This window comes from Acromyrmex echinatior, chromosome 3, assembly GCF_024713525.1.
Source record: "Acromyrmex echinatior isolate Ae372 chromosome 3, ASM2471352v2, whole genome shotgun sequence".
Taxonomy (NCBI): Eukaryota; Metazoa; Arthropoda; class Insecta; order Hymenoptera; family Formicidae; genus Acromyrmex; species Acromyrmex echinatior.
Window position 1 is genome coordinate 20,389,062 of NC_141854.1, and position 18,736 is coordinate 20,407,797.

Below are 18,736 nucleotides of genomic sequence, written 5' to 3' on the forward strand. Positions count from 1 at the left end.
ATGCGCAAGTCTGATGAACCTTTCACTTCATCCACCGCTAGACGTCGCTGGACACTGTCGTCGTATGGATCGCGAAGAGGGTAGTTATCCTCTCCGGCGTGACCTAAAGAGAATCCGACCTTAATTCTCGGACAGTGAAAAGCGCCGTGGTTGTCGCGGCATTTTCTCGTTGTTCAAAGCAACTTCTAATACTTGGCCGAATGCGCAGTTCACGTCGGGGGTGCTGCCAGGGGGCGCACATTCACACGCACGAAAATTCGCCTCGCTCTCTTTCGTCCTCTCCGTTATAACTTAGTTTACACGTCTACGATATAGTGTCACCCTTGTGCACGGTGAGTGACAGACGAAAAAGCTCCAACGTAAGTTACTCACAGGATTGCGGCTTCACTAGAGCACCATCGTCTCTTTGCGTTCAGATTAGCAGTATCAACTATAGTTAGTATAACTAGTAATATAATAATAATTAAAGCATTCTCTAGGCACATTATTCTTCTTTTTTTTTTTAAAGCAAATTCTGTTCATTATTTATATACAATTTCTTCGTATATAAGCTTTTAGACCTTGTTTCAAGAAGAGATTTGTGATAGGATTCAAACGTGTAGTTTCTTTTTTATTTATTACTTTTATCAGATAGCGCGGTAACAAAGAAGAAAAAGTGTTTTATAGCAAGTATTTATCTATTAAAATCCTGAAAATTTGTCGATTTTTACTGCGTCGATTTATCCAAAGATGTACATTTAGTTGTTTGTCAAAATCACTGAAAATTGCATAAAATAAGATTACACATGGCATAATTCTAATTTAATAGCTCACATTTGATGATATTTAAATATAAAAAATAAGTTAAATTTTTAACAATGTCACGGTTTACTAAAAAATATCAATTGAATTTAATTATTTCGATAGTTATCGAATAGTTTAAAAATAATATATGTTTACAATTAAATTTCATTATATATACATAGGAAAAACCATTCAGATCAAGAACGGTACGGGAAAATACATTGGGGTCAATGCGCCAGAATTATATAATCTCACTTGGATCCTTTTTTTTAACAAGGATTCAAAGTCATAAGTTTATTGCAAAATCTACTTTCGATTTTAAATCATTAAATTCCATGAATTTTAGTAATAGCAGACAAAGTAATAAACAGCTTTTAAAAGAATCTGGAAATTAAATTCTTGTAAACAAAGAATAACGGTCACTAATCGATTTCTCTTTACTTCTAATATTTTGTCTGTTTTATAAAATAAATCCTCTCTTAAAAAGGGATTTAAATATTAAGAGATTAAAGCTTAGGACTGTTATTTTTTACAACTTCAATTCATTACAGATTCAAATCTTTGACAGAATTCGAATTTTTAAAATTAATTCCAAACCTTCGAAGTTTAAAGTACTTTGAGCTTAGAAGTCATCTCACAAACATTGAAGGTTTGGAGGTAACTTTGAAAAAATTCGAATTGTTTGAAAATTTGAAATCTTCGAAGTTGTCAAAAGTAACATCCCCAATTAAAATATTGCAATAAGAAAATTTTATAACATTGCAAAGAAAAAAAGCTGCTAAGTAAAATTTATAAATAAGTATTATCAAATATTTTCTTTTATTTTGCTATTTAAATTAAAAGATTTAAAATTTTAAACAAATTCAATAAAATTGGTTCTTTTTGGTCCTTTTAATTCTTCGTTTATTTTAAAAAGTAAATCTTTATTAGATGAAAAGAATTTAAATATCATTATTGTTTAAATCTTATATAACGCTAACACTATGACAGAAAAACCGTTAATAATATAGTTCATCGAAGAAAATCAAACAAATCTCGATGGTTTATATAAATATTGTCAAACATCTTTCTTTATTTTATCATTTTCTTTATATACAAATGTATTTTTTGTTAAGACGATACTAATAAATTGGAGTTTATAGATCAAGATTATATAACATATACAATAAATAACTGTTACATAAACAGTTGTATAAATACAACATCACTTTATTTACAATCGTTATATATCCCAATCTTGTTAGCAAGATACATTGAACTTATAAATCGATCAATAATTAAATCTTTTTAACACATCTTTTGACACAATCTGAAAATCAATTCTATCGGTATAATTTTATAACGATACAATAACAAGAAAAATTTAAAAAAAAAAGAAAAAATATACATCACGTGCATAAAAAATTAAATGTTACATCCTTCCTAATAAAAAATGGATATGAAATAAAAGCAATTAGTCAAGTATTTAAAAAAGGATCTCGAAAAAGTTTATTTGTAAAAAATCCATTAATTCTAAGAGCCATGAGATGAATTGAAAATGATTAAAATAATCAATTGAATTATAAAAAAAAACAGCGTGCTCGCGGCGAGATGCATTAAAACGCAACATTTCAGGACTAATATTAGATCAAGTTACGGAAATTATTTACAATACAAGAGTGAACAAAAAGATTATTACATACAATATCTCTCTGCAGATATATGTAATAGCAACATGATAAGAAAGAAATGTTAATAATTGTTTACTAATATTGTAACTTTGTTATCTTCAATGATGCTATATCCAAATATTTTCAATATTGTATTGCTTCTATATATATAAATTCACATTATATTTATTTTATAGATATATTTTTATATCTCACATATACTATACATACATTAATGTGTCCATTGTTCTTATATTTCCTTAATGCAAATACTGCATTGTGATAACATTCATAGAACTGCAACCTGGGGCCCTATTCTGTAACTTTCAACGACAATGTCGATATCATTGCGCAGCTTTTTCATCATATAAAATATCTGTGCAACGACATTGTAACGATATCGATACTGTTGTTAACAGAATAGACAGCTGGACACGCCAAATTTTTTTTGTGTTACAATCCAGTTGATTAATTACTTTTAGTCTTTGCATCTTAGAATTAACAATTAATAATTTCATTAAAAACTAGTTTGAAGAAAAATAGAATATATCACTTTCTCACTTCAAAAGTGGCATAACTAAAAAAATTATTAAATTTTTTAGAAAAAGGGAAAAACTATTTTTCAATTTGACAAAAAATTATTAACTGATCAAATAATGTCGATAAAAAAATATATTCTTAACATAGTTAAATGTTGTTTTCAATTTTTATCATTTTTATTTCGTAACACTTACAAACTATCTTTTTTAATAATGTGAATTTTGATGATTTTTAATAAAGTTAAATTAATTCACTTTTGATAATTAATAGGATTAATATGTTTACTTAATTCAATCATGATTATAATTTAAAAGACACGTTTTTTAAATTGTTACTTTCAAAACAAGGGAGCATTATTTAAATAAACTAAGAAAAATGACTATTTAATTTTGATACGAATTATATTTTTCCCTTTTAATATGTGTTTTACAAAACGCGTTTACAAACCTCATCTAATCTATCTATCTACTCTCTCTGACGATTTCGAACTCTAATTTTATCAGCGCAGCCTCCGAATACTTTCTCATTGCTCCACACTCGATGCATACTAAGAATTTCGTCCATCATAATTTTTTCAAACTTTTTAGCGGATTATACAAATATCTTAGCGGTCACGGACCATGTTTTATCGTCACGGAAACACTTATTAATTATGTAACACATTTCTCGAGCGCTTGTAAACTATAAAGATAAATGTTGACATCTGTGGAAATATGAATTAAAGTACAGATATAAATCAATTACTTATCGATTTATGCGAACGATGACTAAAGCCATTTTAAATATTGATTTTATCCCGGCATATAAAGCAATAATTAAGAAAATATTTATATCGTAATAACGTTTATATCATAACATTTTTATTTAATATAAAGAACGATTTCTTCAAAGATCATCACCTCATTTTTCTTTCTTTTTCTTTTAATTTAAATGATATACAAAAAAAAATTGTATAAGAAATCAAGATTAATATTGTAATAATTTATAAATGTCAAGGAATATTTGTAACTTTCAACTATAATGTACTACAATAATAGATACTGGAAGTGCTTCTCTTAATAGAGCTTGAGCCTCTCTCCGTCACAGTCGCTATTATTGCTCTTTAGAATATTCGTCGAATATAAATCTCCACATTTTCTGCATACTACCGACACATGCATGTGTATGTGCATACCGAATAATTTTCTCTCACATTGTTTATCATTAATACAACACTATATTTCTCATATTACAAAATTTATATTAATATCACAGTAAAAGCTTAACTTTTTTTTTACTATTAAAAAGGGCGCATTCCACTTTTATTTATACATTTACTAAAAATTCTTCGTCGCTCTTTTTTTAAATCATTATAGATTTTATCTAGTAATAAATCGTTTTTCTAAGTAATGTCAACGAAACGAATACCGGATTACCAAAATAAATCTGTCATTACAAATAAAAATTTAAATCGCACAAAGTTGATCGGCAAAGATTGATCGCGCTATTCTCGCATTTCTTTTGAATTACCTTTGTGCGACGTAGACACAAAATTATGATGCCTAAATCTCTGCTCGCGTACACTTACGGGATGCCGTTTTAACTGACCGCATCACGTGACGAGCTATACTGAATGCGTATACCACGATAGAAATTGAAGTGGTTCGGGGCAGTTACGAGACAACCTCGGTCGGTCGCTGACGTATTAATACCCGCGGGGCAGTTACTTTCATATAGAATCGGATTACATCCGGGGGTTGTAGTCGCGTTTACGGATGCATTTAACCCGGTAAGTCGAATCCCCCAGTCGCTCCGTCTATGTCGAATCGAATATCGATTGGAATACTTTGGCAACAGTCCGTCTTCATAATCTTCTGATCGCGAAATAAACTTTACTGTTTTTTTTCTCCTTAATTATTTTTTTTTTGTTAAAGTATTTCTCTAAAAATTGTTGTAATTAATCCTTTTTAATTTATTTTTTAGTTTTAATCAGGTACTTGTTAATCATAGTTAAACTTTAAAATAACCATATTATCTATTACGATTCTCCTGCCAACCAACGATCCCTACTATCAATGATAATGCACTCAACAATTGGCCTAACAACGCGTTAGCTCTTCTTTCAGTGGCATTCAATCAGTCATAGAAAGCCATTATGCTAATTAATCCTAAGAATTTGTTATAATGATTGAATTAAATGATTATTTTTACTAAATTTTATTTTTAATTGTAAATAACATTGTATATTATGCGAAAGAAATTATTTGTGAAATTGATGCCGTTCTTTTCGTAAATTATTTTATTTATTGATAATGTTACTTATAATAATCAATAATTAATTTCTTGATGTAATGTATTTCTAATACTGAACATTTGAAGATAACTGTCCTAAAATTTTTACACACTGATTTCTAATCAGCTTTGTTTTACATCAGTTTATATAAAACACTTGTTCGACACGAAATCATAAAGCAAAATGTGTTTAAAAATCGTAAACATAAAATAAAAATATATCAACTCCTTGGTAATCTATGGTTTTGATGGTAGAGTTAACTTTTTGATAAGAAAATAAATTTGTAAAAAGAGAAATAACTTATAGGTAGAAATTGAAATAATAATAAGTAATAGTTTGATTTTTATATCTGTTTTTTTTCTATGAGCAATAATTGATTATAATTGTGTCGCACATAATAAAATGAATGCGATTAAGTGATTTACACTATATTAGCTTAATTAAATTCAATTACTAATGACAAAAATCCGATTCCTATTCTTTAAGATTGCTGCACCTGTCGCCAAGTCAGAACACAATTGTTCTAAAGTTCTAATGAATAGAACTCTTACTTTAACGCTGTAAGCAATGAAATGATAACTATTAAGCTCGATAAAAGAACTGTTACGCAATAGTTGAACCATTTATCCGATTCAATTGATATTGCGTTGCATTAGTGATCCGTTAAGTCGGCAAATGGCAATAACAGGTTTTCTAATTGTACAAAAAGACTTTGTCATCATTTAGCAACAATACATTTACGAATACTTTAAGGCACTTATCAGAGAAAATAATTTACAAACTATGCCTTGTTTCAAAATTTTGCAAACAGTATTTTTTTCTAAAATAATATATTAGCGGGAACAAAATCTTATTTTAATTTTATACATAAAATATTGCGGCGTAACATTTTGTATAATATTTTAATTTTTTTTTCATGGGTGCAATTTATTTGAATTCTGTTAAGAAGAGAATATTATCCATATATTGGAAAACAATATAACAAGTTAGGAAATATTTATTTTAATTGATTTGTCTATTCGCATCTTAATAGTTAATCTTCTCATATGCTAAACTGGTACATTTATCAACTTTTTTATCCAATCTGCATCGGGTAAATTTAACGGTGCGCGTCAGCGATACAGAATTCAACAGATTGAATGATTAAACGGATGGAAGAGTACTGACTGCGAGTCTCGATGTAGTTTAACCATATCGTAATACGCATCATTTTATTAAACTGAATCATTATCAGCGTTGTTAATACTATATACAATTTTTGCATCAAACTTTATTTCTCACATCGGGATAATTTGATGTTTCTTTCCCATTTATTTCCTGAACCCCCATTAAAGATAAAATCGTTTCCTCAAAGATTTGTAGCAGAAAATTGTAGCAATTTTGTATTATGTCTATTAATTATACGATTTAATATCTATTAATTATTGGATAATAGGATTACACTTTATGTCATAAGATTTCTGTTTTAATTTATTTTGATTAATGTCTAATTTTTTATGTATTTTTATGTATTTTTAGCTATTGAAAATATACAATTAAAAAAATTCTGTTACCTATTAATTTTGAGAAATCAAGAACTTTATTTTTGTGAAAAACTTCTACACACTTAAATAATTTACAATATATTTCTTTCATTATATAAAGTAAAGTACACAAGAATCATCATTGAGAAACAGAAACCTTCTAAGTTAGTGTAATTTTTTGTCACTAAATATCACTTAAAATTATACATAAATAATAAGAGGGGATTTATATTATCACATTTATTTTCACATATTGTAAAAAATATTTAAATTTCTTACATTACATATATTACAAATTTGCGTTATTAGATAAACAATTTAAAGCGTTACAAAAAAAATTTTAATCTTTCTACAAATTAAAGAATAACGAAATTTTTTAAAAACATCCTTTTTTAATGTAAATTTAAAAAAGCAGCCATTACTTGTTAAAAAACAAAAAATTGATTAAAATTTGTTGTATTATATTATTACTGACTCGATAATAAATTTATTTTACTTAATCAGTATATAATCAATCAATTTTACGAACGATTGGAAAATAAACAATTATGATATGAAAAACTATTTTTATAATAGAATTAGAATCTCAAAAATATTTTTGCTTTATCGATAATAACATAAAAATACGCGAAATAAATTTTCTTCTGTATACATATATTTGTGTCCTCATTTCTCATGCTTCCAAAATAGCATTATACTTGTTAAGATAGTTTTGGCAGAGGAAACTCTCTTCTGACAGCTTAAAATTAGTGAATCGACAAGGAATATTCCAGTCACATTGAACAAGCATGAAGCTCGCTAGATCCCCCCATGCACTGAGGAAGTAAAAATTAGGAGGACTGATTGTAATACTTAAACGACTAACTCACGTATATTTAATGTACATTTAGACGAATATTCTTGTTAATAAATCGTATATAATAACAATCGTATATAATACCAGCTTTTCTCTTCTTTATACATATATTACGATTCATTTTTATGTCACATTGTTATTGTACTATTATTATATCGTTATCAATATTATTTCTAGTTAACTTTTCTAGTTAATTTTTACGTTAATTATATCAACGATTTACAAGCAGCATTATTATCGATGTCTTACTTCTTGAGATACTGCTTTACATAATTTGCTTTCATGCATAATATCTCATATTTTATAAAAATTGCATAAAAATGATTGTTATTTTCAAAAGATCGTACTAATAATCATGTGTTTGCATTTTAAAGAATTTTAATGAATTTTAATGAAGAAGTTACTTATAGACATGCTAATGTAACTGACAATGAATTATATTATCACCTAAGGTATTTTTTCTGATTTCTATTATAGGTGTAAAGAACTGCAAACGAAGGAAATTACAATCTATGCCAGCGATTGCTAAAAGTTGATTGGAACTGTATAGGTGAGTTAGTCTTGATTTAAAGGAATCCATAAAAAAATTTGCTATTTTTAAGACAGAAGATAATTGAATTAACATAGATTCAGTTAAAATATTAGAGAAAGAGAATCAATATTTAAATAGAAAAATTGGACATGAATTTATTAGGAATGTCAAATCTAAATACTTTGATCAATTATTTTAACTCTGGTTATTTTAACCGCATTACAATGCAATTACAAAATTTAACAGCGTAGTATGTCTGCACGCAGACAGAATGCGTTGTCTTTGCTACAATCTCTGCGAAATTAGATAATGATTTCCTTTTTCCGGATATTTCTGTCGCGATCATGACCTTAGAATAGAAAACGCTTCCTCCGTATAAAGTCAGATGTCTTTGTTATATTATTGAGTTATTTGCATATTAAAACTCCGTAATACAACGGTGCCTTGTATAACACCATAAATAAATTAAATAATTTCACATATTAAGCAAATTACAATTACTTCTTAATAATAATTTCTGTATAATAATAATTCAAGATGCATTTATTTACAATATTTTTTAACTTGGAGAGGTGCGCCGTTAAACGCGAATTTACATTTTACAAGAATATAGACTTTGTCCTCGCGCGCGTATTTGAGATCAATCGTCTGGTTCAACGATGCAAAACGGTCAAAGGCGTAAATAGCGAAGTGCGAGGATATCCGAGTGCAACCTTCAGTAAGTTAAGTTCAAGCTGCATTTGACCTCAATGCAATAATTAAGAGCAATCAGTTCGTAAAGAATGTACTAAATCCGCGTGCGTATATAACGAATTTGCAATGGTAAATTGACACTTTTCCTTTATTCTATTGCTCCATATTTATGTCAATTGATTAGAGGTTTAACGTAGCAGACCGCACCATCGATGTAGGTCGATTCTCACAGCTTTATGTTTTAATCCACTATGAACCAAGTGAGCTGAGTGATATCTTATGTTGACTTAAAATTTAATTACTTATAATTATCTTTTAGTTAATTATAATTACATTATAATGTAACATCCATTTATTAAAAGAGAATAGAATCAACAATTATTTTTAAAATTTAATTACTTATAATTATCTTTTAGTTAATTATAATTACATTATAATGTAACATCCATTTATTAAAAGAGAATAGAATCAACAATTATTTATTAATTTCATGGAAGTAAATTTATAAATGTTACATAAAAAATTTGTAATATGTATTTATAATTTGTTTAATATTTGAAATTATTATATATTATCGTTCTTTCTCTCTTCTGCTGCTTTCTATTAAGACAAAATATTAACAATTACTTATTTGTATATGTACAAAATTATAAATATATATAGGATGTCCTGAAATTGTTTATCAAGCGCTCTTGTGTAAACAGAGCGAATTAAACTGAGTCAAAAAGTTCTCTACTATTTGGTAATTTTTGCAATAGTTAACAAGATATTAATTACTAAATCGCTGAATATTGGTTTTCAATAATGTTTTACTCAAATACTATCAATTTTACAAAAAACTTTACAAAGAACAGGAAGAGACAAAAATTATTTATTTTCTTCTCATAAAGTTCTGAGAATTTTTTCAGAATTTTTTAATACCGTATTTTGTCAGAATTTTTTAATACCGTATTTTCTCATGTTAGTAAAAACAGTTACCAATGTATGTATATAAGAAAATACAGTACTAAGAAATTGATAAAAAATTTTGAAAAAATTCTAAAAAAATTCTTAGAATTCTATGGGAAGAAATAAATAATTTTTATCTGTTGCAGTTTTTCTGTAAAGTTAATAGTATTTGAGAAAAAATTATTAAATACCAATATTAAGCACTTTTTAATAATTAATATCTTGTTAATTATTACGAAAATTGCAAAATGGTAGAGGACTTTTCGACTTAGTTTAGTTCGCTCTATCTACACAAAAGTAAAAAATTTTGGGACGCCCTGTATAATTTAAAAATAATATATAAAAATGTTTTAGCGGCACAAACAAGTCAAAAGAAATTGTATGATCATGGAAGACTCGGAGAAAGAATGTTTACGTATGGAATCGATTGACCTTCAAAGTCATAAGTATGATTAAATAATATTAAGTATATAAGTATAATATTAAGTATAATATTAAGTATATTGATTAAATTGAAATTCGAAATTACTTTTGCATGAATATATAAACATATAGATATATAAATATATAAATATATAAATATATAGATATATAAATATATAAATATATAATCTATACAAGATAGTCGTATTTATTTAAAATCAAAATATTTTAACTTTTCGTTAACTATTTCTATTACAACATGTCATTTGAAAATTTATACGCAGGGAGAAGAACGAAGTCACTGCAGATTGTGTGAATAATACTGATGGTGTAAATAATGTTGAAAATATATTATCTCAAACCGAAGATACGGATTACGATCCTCATAAGCATCGGAATAGACCAAATCCAACTTCGTAAGTACAAAATAATTAGCGCGTTCAAGTTGACAAAGCGGCTAGTCTGCAAATGCCGAGCAAATAAGCATAATTAGTTATTACTTATATATCCAACCAATCATATTCAATCGCTCGGTAAGCATGTCTAACCGCTTTGTCGTCTTCAACTCGCCTATTAATCTGAAAATATTTTCTTTTAGAAATTTTGAAACTCTGGTTCATTTACTGAAAGGCAGTTTGGGCACGGGGATTTTAGCAATGCCGAATGCATTTTACAATAGCGGTCTGGTGGTCGGCGTCATTGCTACAGTTATCATAGGTGCATTGTGCACGTACTGCTTACACGTACTCGTAAAGGCGCAATATAAATTGTGTAAACGGTTAAAAGTTCCTATATTGAGCTATCCGCTTAGCATGAAATATGCTCTGGAGAAAGGTCCTCGATGCGTGAAATGGTTTTCACCCTATGCACCGTAAGTATCCTCCATTTATAGTTTAGCCGATATAATTCAGTGATGTGCTCATTAGTATAATGAATATAGGATTGCAGTCGCACTTTCGGATATTCTAGCAATTTTTTTAAAGAAGATAATAATAAATAAATAAAGTTTATATATATATTATATATATTTATGTATACATTTCTTATACGTAAAATATTTATCATGTTGAATTCTTTTTATCGCAATATATTAAATAAATAAATTAGATAAATATACATTTTATTCAAAAACAAATACATACAATTGTAGAATAGTTTGCAATAATAAACATAAAATATTTTTATTATTATTTATGTGCAATTCTAGAATTTTTACAAGTAGAAGTTTTACAACTAGAAATTAATTTAAACTGAATGATAAGGCTTATGCCTTATTTTCAATTTTTTACTAATTATGTGAAATGACAGAAAAAAATAATAGAAAATAGTGTGAGGAAATATTAGTACAAACTAGTATAAATGAGACATTTATTATAGATGTATTTTACTAAAAATAATGAACATGAGCATTGTTCTGCCGCTGCGTTCTATATAGAAGTTAAAACAGGATATTGATTGCTACACGAGATGAAAGTATAATTATTTCTCCGAGTTTGTGTGTTACAAAGACATGCACGTAGTTGAATCTTAAAAATGTTATTATTTCCAGAGGACTCGTAGACGGGTTTATGATAATATATCAATTGGGAATTTGCTGCGTTTATATCGTGTTTGTAGCATCAAATATCAAACAGGTAAATCCATGATGGCAATAAGAAAAAACCAAATCGAGGAATCGATTGTTCCTGTAAAACGCTACCTATCGAGAAAGCACTTCGCTGATCGACAACGAACTTTAACCATCGGACCCTCGTCTGATGGACGTGAGCAGCTCATTCATTGTAATTTTATTAACGAACGCAGGTGACAGACCAGTATTGGGCACCTTTGGATATTTCAACCCATATGCTCATTTTGTTGCTTCCGCTGATTTTGATAAACTACATTAGAAATCTGAAGTTATTGGCGCCGTTTTCCACGCTAGCAAACTTAATTACGTTCGTTGGACTCAGCATGATTCTTATAAAGTATATGTTTCAAGATCTACCGCCGATCAGTGACAGGGAGATGTTTGGTACATTAAGAAATTTTTCCCTCTATTTTGGAACAACGTTATTTGCATTAGAAGCCGTCGGTGTGGTAAGTCTAGAAAAGATATATTCCTCTTAGAGTTGCGATCAATATATAACGATCTCCCTCGTCTCAGAAAATAAAAATCTTTTTGTATGTATGTACGACAGAAATTAACATATGGACAGCCAAATGCAAAGGTCCCAGTAAACATAATCATTATAATTAATAATGTAATTGCTCGTATTTGTTATTTATCATAATTCTTAATTATAGTTATTTATTAAGATATTTTCAAAGCTTCATTTTTGTTAAATCTATTTATTTCATCGTAATATTTAAATATTAAGCATACAATTAAAGATAAAATTCAAATCGATTTTAAGAGTACTACAAAAACTAGATAAATAAAAAATTCGCTTACTTGTGCTATTATTAATGCCGCAATGATATTAAAACAAAATTAAAATTATAAAAAGGACTCTCAAAAATACAAAAAATACAGGAATCAAGACTAATGAGAAAGTACAGCGCGATTAACGGTGCGCAACGCAATAATATACAAATTTATATTATAATTTTATTGTGTTATCTTAATGTCATCCACAATTATCTTAATGTCCACAATTAATTAAACATTTCGACTCTATTTTGAATCATCTTCAGCAATTATATACAATTAGTTAGTAATTAATATTTCATTAATAGTTTATCCTCGGTGTGCGTCAGAATTGAGTCATAAATAAATTGCTAATTTGAACGTGGCATAGATCCATGACGAAATCAAAGATTTGTCTTGAAACATTCTTCCTTCCTCAGTCCTATTGCCAGTGATCAAGCTGGTGACTTCTTTCATACGCCTATAATGCGCACGTTGATTGTACACAGTCATAAGGGACCTACAATTTAACATCGATTCTGAACGACGATTTTGTTTAGAAAAGTGTACATGGCAAGGATACTCTCGGTGGTTTGCCATTGCCTGTCGAAAGAAGCTACGAGCGTTCGAAAAATTTTTCGGTTCTGCCTGAGATCTCTGGCACAACAGTCTCGTGCGCTGTCTGCTATGCCACGCTCGCATAAATATTAGATAATCTTTAAGCAGCAAATAAAATTAACTTATATAATTAACAATAAGATTGGAAACAAGACCGTTTATGTTAAGTACATTACTTTAAATACGAAGCGCCACTACGGTCTGAATGTTAAGATATTAATTTCAGAAATGATAATTGCGTGCCGATATGGTTGTCGGACTTTCAACGCAATCAACTGAAATATTAATAATCCCCCCAAATTAATCTTAAAAAATATATAATTAATAAAAATGTACAATGTATTCTTTAAAAGAATATATAACATAAGTTTGTATATTATTACGTTGTGCATTGTTAACCACACTATACTGTCATTAGCCTTCATTCCTGTGTTAAAACAAAATATATTATTGCTACTTAGATTATAGCTCTGGAGAATAACATGAAAACACCACAAAATTTTGGAGGCTATTGTGGTGTACTAAATATTGGAATGACTGTGATTGTCATCTTATACATAGCTATAGGTCTTTTTGGCTACATAAAATACGGATCCGATGCCAAAGGGAGTGTCACTTTTAATCTGCCGTCAGATGAAGCGTAAGTAGAAAAAAATTTTTAATTTCAAACAAATCAGATAATAAGACAAATCAAGAAACTGTAACAATAAATTTCTTATAATTACTGTATATAATACTGTCATATAATAAAACTATCTTGATTTTATCTTTTAAAATGTAGAAAAATGCGAAAGAACGTTGAAATATTTTAAAATCATTAAAGAAATTCAACATAATAAGAAATAAATAAAGAAAATTTCTTGAATTAGCTTTAAATATAATTAAGATCTAGATATAATCTGAAATCGAATTATTTTCTCTATTATATTGCAAATTTTATTTTTAAATCTTATTTATTGCAGTATGGCTCAAAGTATCAAAATAATGTTTGCGATCGCCATATTTATAACATATGCCCTACAAGCCTACGTACCCGTTGAAATTTTGTGGACCACTTATTTAGATCATCGAATACAAAATCACAAAATTTTATGGGAATACGCTTGCCGAACCTTCGTTACCCTAGTCACATGTAAGTAATATTAATAAATTTTAATAATAATAAATTTTATTTTAGCCAAACAATCAAGTAATTATTACAATTTTTTAATTATTAATAATAATTATTAAATTTTCAAGAGACATTAAATAATATTGAATTAATATGAAGAATTTCGCTTGCAATTAAAAGTACTTACATAATGATGTTCAAGTGTTTAAATTCATATAAAATATCAAAATTGTATAAATTTAGAGGTCCCTTCGAAGGTTCTCAGATATCTAATCTTTACGGTCTTTATCATTTTCAGTCATCCTGGCGATCGCTATACCGAGACTCGGCCTATTTATCTCCCTCTTCGGCGCGCTCTGTCTATCCGCCCTCGGCATCGCTTTCCCGGCTATTATCGATATATGCGTCTCGTGGCCGGAAAACGATTTCGGTCCCTTCAAAATCATGTTAATCAAGAACTTACTCTTGATCGTGTTCGGCCTGCTGGGTCTCGTGGTGGGAACCTACGTCAGCATCGTGGAAATAATAAAATCCTTCAAGCCAGTTCTAGAGACAGATTTGCCGTCCCTATAAGGGCACCAACATCTAGCACCCCACGTGACTTCGTTAATTTATAAATTTGATAAAAGAGAAAATGGATAAAAAAATGATTTATCCCCGCATTAGCTGGTAAAAACATTCAATAATCCTTAATAAGCAGTGACAGATTAATCATGCTTGCTGCTCCTAGGCACCAACTTCAATCCAAGGTGGCTTCAATCATTTATAATTTTGATAAAAGGGAAAATGATTAAAAAAAAGATTTATACCTCCGCATTAGCTGGTAAAAATATTTTATAAATTCATTCCTTAATAAATAATATAAATAAAATACATTTTTAATTGTATATTTATAAGATATCGTTTCTGATAAAATATGCTCGGTGTAACTCCATGCAAAAACGTTAGATTAACAAATTAAAAATTCATTTGAACTGTGTAAAAACTTTGTCTTCAAAAATTTGCCGCTCTAGGTAAGTGCCTTATTTGCCTATGCGTTAATCTGTCACCGCTTCAAGCATTGAAGAACGTAATATAATAGACGCGCGCAAATATTTCCCGAAACAGAGAGAAGTACGAGACACAGCTTATGAACAAATAACGATGTCAACCATGTCGAAAAACAAACTAGTTCTTAAGCTTGTCCTTTTTTCTTTTTCTCTCTGTCTTTCTTTCACCGCCATGAATTTACTTAGATCTTAGGTAGGTAATAAAAAAAAATAGACGTGATAGCTTGTCGAAGAGCACTCGAAATCTCGCGACAACAACCCTCGATTGCAAATAATCGGGTGGTTCGATCTGTGATGAAATCTCTCCTAAGCATCGATAATAATGTATCGGAAGACGTCATTTCACGCAGGTCGTTGTTAAAGATTTTTATTATTCACTTTAGAGAAGTGCATATTTTTATTCTTATTCAACCGAACCGTGCGTATACTATACGGGTACATATGTACGTACATCGTATACACACTGTACATATGAATGGTTTACTCTAGTACATATAAAAATATCACGTATCTAAAGCGGGTTTTTAAAATATATGTTAGTTATACGGATATCGAGAAGGTATTCGAGAAGAATTTTTTAATTAGACATTTTCATAAAACATTTGCGCTTAAGCTTCTTATCTCGGTGATACGAGTACTTAGAGACAGCTGGCATTCATCAATTTTTTTGTAAGGTGGATGTCACAATAATCGATACTCGTGCGACGTAAATTCTTCAGAAATTAGAAAATTTTAAATATATATACTTTGTATTCAAATTTTATATATATATATATACATTTATTCAATGAGACCGAAAAGAATTGTTAAACCATTTTATTGATATTTAATAAAATTAAGCTGGAACAAAAATTTAAGTAAAATTAGAGCTTTTGTTTATTTTTTCTTTTTTTGTATATCATATTGAATCCTTTTCATATTGATGATCACTTTAGAGAAAGCCATTCTGACTATGTGATTTGCCCATCAAAGAAGTGCCCTGAAATTAAGGGCTTTTTTTATTTTAAACTTTTTTAATGATCTGGAAAAAATAGAGTAGTTTTCCAATGCCTTCTCTGTTTTTTTGCCTCCTCATTTTTTTCAAAATGTATGATTGAACATACCTATATAAACATAGATAATGATTATTGCGATATTCTAATTGCGAGAAATGTCTAAATATATTGTCAATAGAAAACACTTTAATTTCTATATGAAATTTTTATAATACTCAACAATTTTAGAGTTTTATTTAACTTCAAAGCGTGTGTGTGTGTGTGTGTGTGTGTGTGTATGTGTGTGTGTGTGTGTGTGTGTGTATGACGTGCTAATATAACGCATTCTGAACTTCAAATCTTCTGACTTTTAAATATGGAAATTTATATGTTTTATTTTAGAAGATTTATCACAATTCCTAATCTCAATTCTAAGCTCATAATCAGATTTCTTTATGAAGAAAGAGATATCGACGAATTGAATTGATATCATTGAGATATCAAAGAAAAATTGCATCTTTTTGCTAAAGAGAAAAAAAAACATTGTTTCAACAAAGCCAATGTTGAAACATTAAAAATGAAAGTACACATGAAACTTATATATATATATATATTGAAAGTAAGTTATTATTATAATATACATGCGTTCCATTTTCTACGGATGAAATTTTAATAATTGCTCTTAGATGCTCACTGCAGGGTAAATAAAAATATTAAAAAATAAGCATAAAAATTAATGCATGTGAAAGCGAATCTACATCTCAATTATTTTAAATTACATTTATAATACGGATCTTTTATAAATTTATAAGTACATAGTATTTATAAGTACACAAAGGCTACGTAAAAGATCCATAAATTTGTTAAAACAACAGAAAATTAGAATAATTATATAAATATCGTGTTCTTTTTTGTACAATTCAAGTGTTCCGTTACGATGGATAGAATTTTATGTCAAGGTTTATTTCTAATAATTTTTTAATACATAGATAATTGTGTATGATTATGTATTATTTTATATGAAATTGAATATTTTTTTCATGAATATCGAACAATAGGATTATTTTTCTCTTTGAAAGAAATTTATATATCATAAATATGTTATTCTTATTTGTATATACAAAGTAGTCCATTTAACTTTATATTTTAATATTTTTGTTATTTGGAATAAAACAAATTGAAGTTATAAAATTTTTAAATATTTTTAAGGAGCATTCGTAATGTATTTATTGGTAATATTTTTATGCATAAAAATAGTAGCTTGAGTTTCTTTAAATGGAATCTTACATTTTTTTATATAGCATGATTCTTCTAATTATTCTGTATACAAATGTATAAAAGATTATCAAAAGATAAAAAAAAAGTTAATGAAATATTTTATACTTAATATTTCTATAAAATATTAATTTTGAATTATTTTATTTCGTATTTCTCTTATATAAGAAATCATTTCATTTTAAAGAATAGAAAATTGCACTTAAAATTTTTTTTAGGCTATGCTACGAGAATAAAATTATTGCTTATATTACCTGCTCCTCGAAATCTTAAAATATTGTAACTTTAATTCTTCTTTACCTTTATTATTTAAAACAACAAAAATATTTAAAGTACACAAGTTAAATAAACTATCTTGTACAATGTACATTATAATATTTTTTTTCTCTTTGCTCATATTCACATAGAAATGGGAAGAACCTTGAGTAGAATAAAAACAACGGTCAATCGATATAATGTTAGACTGAAAAAAATATCACTATGTTATAAAATGTAAAACATTCATAGACTGAGGAAGTAAGATTTGCAAGCTGAAACTTTCAAAAATCATGAGACGTTATTGTTAAATAGTGTCTATGACTATTAATATGTTATTGTTGAATAGTGTCTAAATACTCTTATCTAAGCAAATCTTAAATTAGCTTTAAGCTTTAAGCAAGAAAAACATATGGAATTTTGTTAGAAATAAAAATTATATTGATATTTTTAATAAAAATATGTCACGCAAAACTATAATAGTTGAATATTGACTCTCATGCATGTCACGAGTGTTATCACTGATAAAAACACGTTGCCTCGTACTGAGATTTGTTATCAAGATAGTATAGTATAACATAAAATAGAATGATTTGAAATCAGAATAAAAACTAGAGAAAGCTTATCACCAGTAGTGAAATAGTAGTATGTAGAGGCGATAATAACTATTGCGCTAATAGTTGCGACGCAAATTGTAGATTAGTAATGATCTCACGAAAAAGGAACAAATGTAAAATACATTAAACATAAATAAATATACCTAAATATACCGTTTTATACGTGAAAAGAAAAAGAAAATACTTCCTGTCTGTTCTTAATCCCTGAATCATTAATGTGTTGTCAATT

The 18,736-nt window shown here is 28.0% G+C and overlaps 1 protein-coding gene across 3 annotated transcripts; it reads left to right on the top strand.

Annotated features, from left to right (window-relative positions):
- The first annotated feature begins 40 nt into the window (after positions 1-40).
- Positions 41-18,688, top strand: LOC105146225 (proton-coupled amino acid transporter-like protein acs). 3 transcript variants are annotated; one of them, XM_011056350.2, is made up of 10 exons: positions 41-435; positions 8,101-8,173; positions 10,151-10,242; positions 10,504-10,635; positions 10,818-11,090; positions 11,769-11,853; positions 12,023-12,298; positions 13,688-13,866; positions 14,189-14,358; positions 14,636-18,688. In XM_011056350.2, the coding sequence occupies exons 3-10, from the start codon at positions 10,178-10,180 to the stop codon at positions 14,908-14,910; spliced, it is 1,455 nt and encodes a 484-aa protein (XP_011054652.1). In that variant the 5' UTR covers positions 41-435; positions 8,101-8,173; positions 10,151-10,177; the 3' UTR covers positions 14,911-18,688. The 3 variants fall into 3 exon arrangements, with proteins under 3 accessions (XP_011054652.1, XP_011054653.1, XP_011054651.1); XM_011056351.2 differs by having other exon boundaries at positions 41-332; XM_011056349.2 differs by lacking the exon at positions 41-435 and adding an exon at positions 4,590-4,740.
- Positions 18,689-18,736: the final 48 nt, after the last annotated feature.

What these genes read in the sequence shown, in the direction of transcription:
- LOC105146225 (XM_011056350.2), top strand. Translation starts at nt 10,178, where the DNA reads ATGATCATGGAAGACTCGGAGAAAGAATGTTTACGTATGGAATCGATT. An exon ending in TGGTTTTCACCCTATGCACC is followed by an intron (nt 11,091 to 11,768) that starts GTAAGTATCCTC and finishes TATTATTTCCAG; the next exon opens with AGGACTCGTAGACGGGTTTA. An exon ending in AATCTGCCGTCAGATGAAGC is followed by an intron (nt 13,867 to 14,188) that starts GTAAGTAGAAAA and finishes TATTTATTGCAG; the next exon opens with TATGGCTCAAAGTATCAAAA.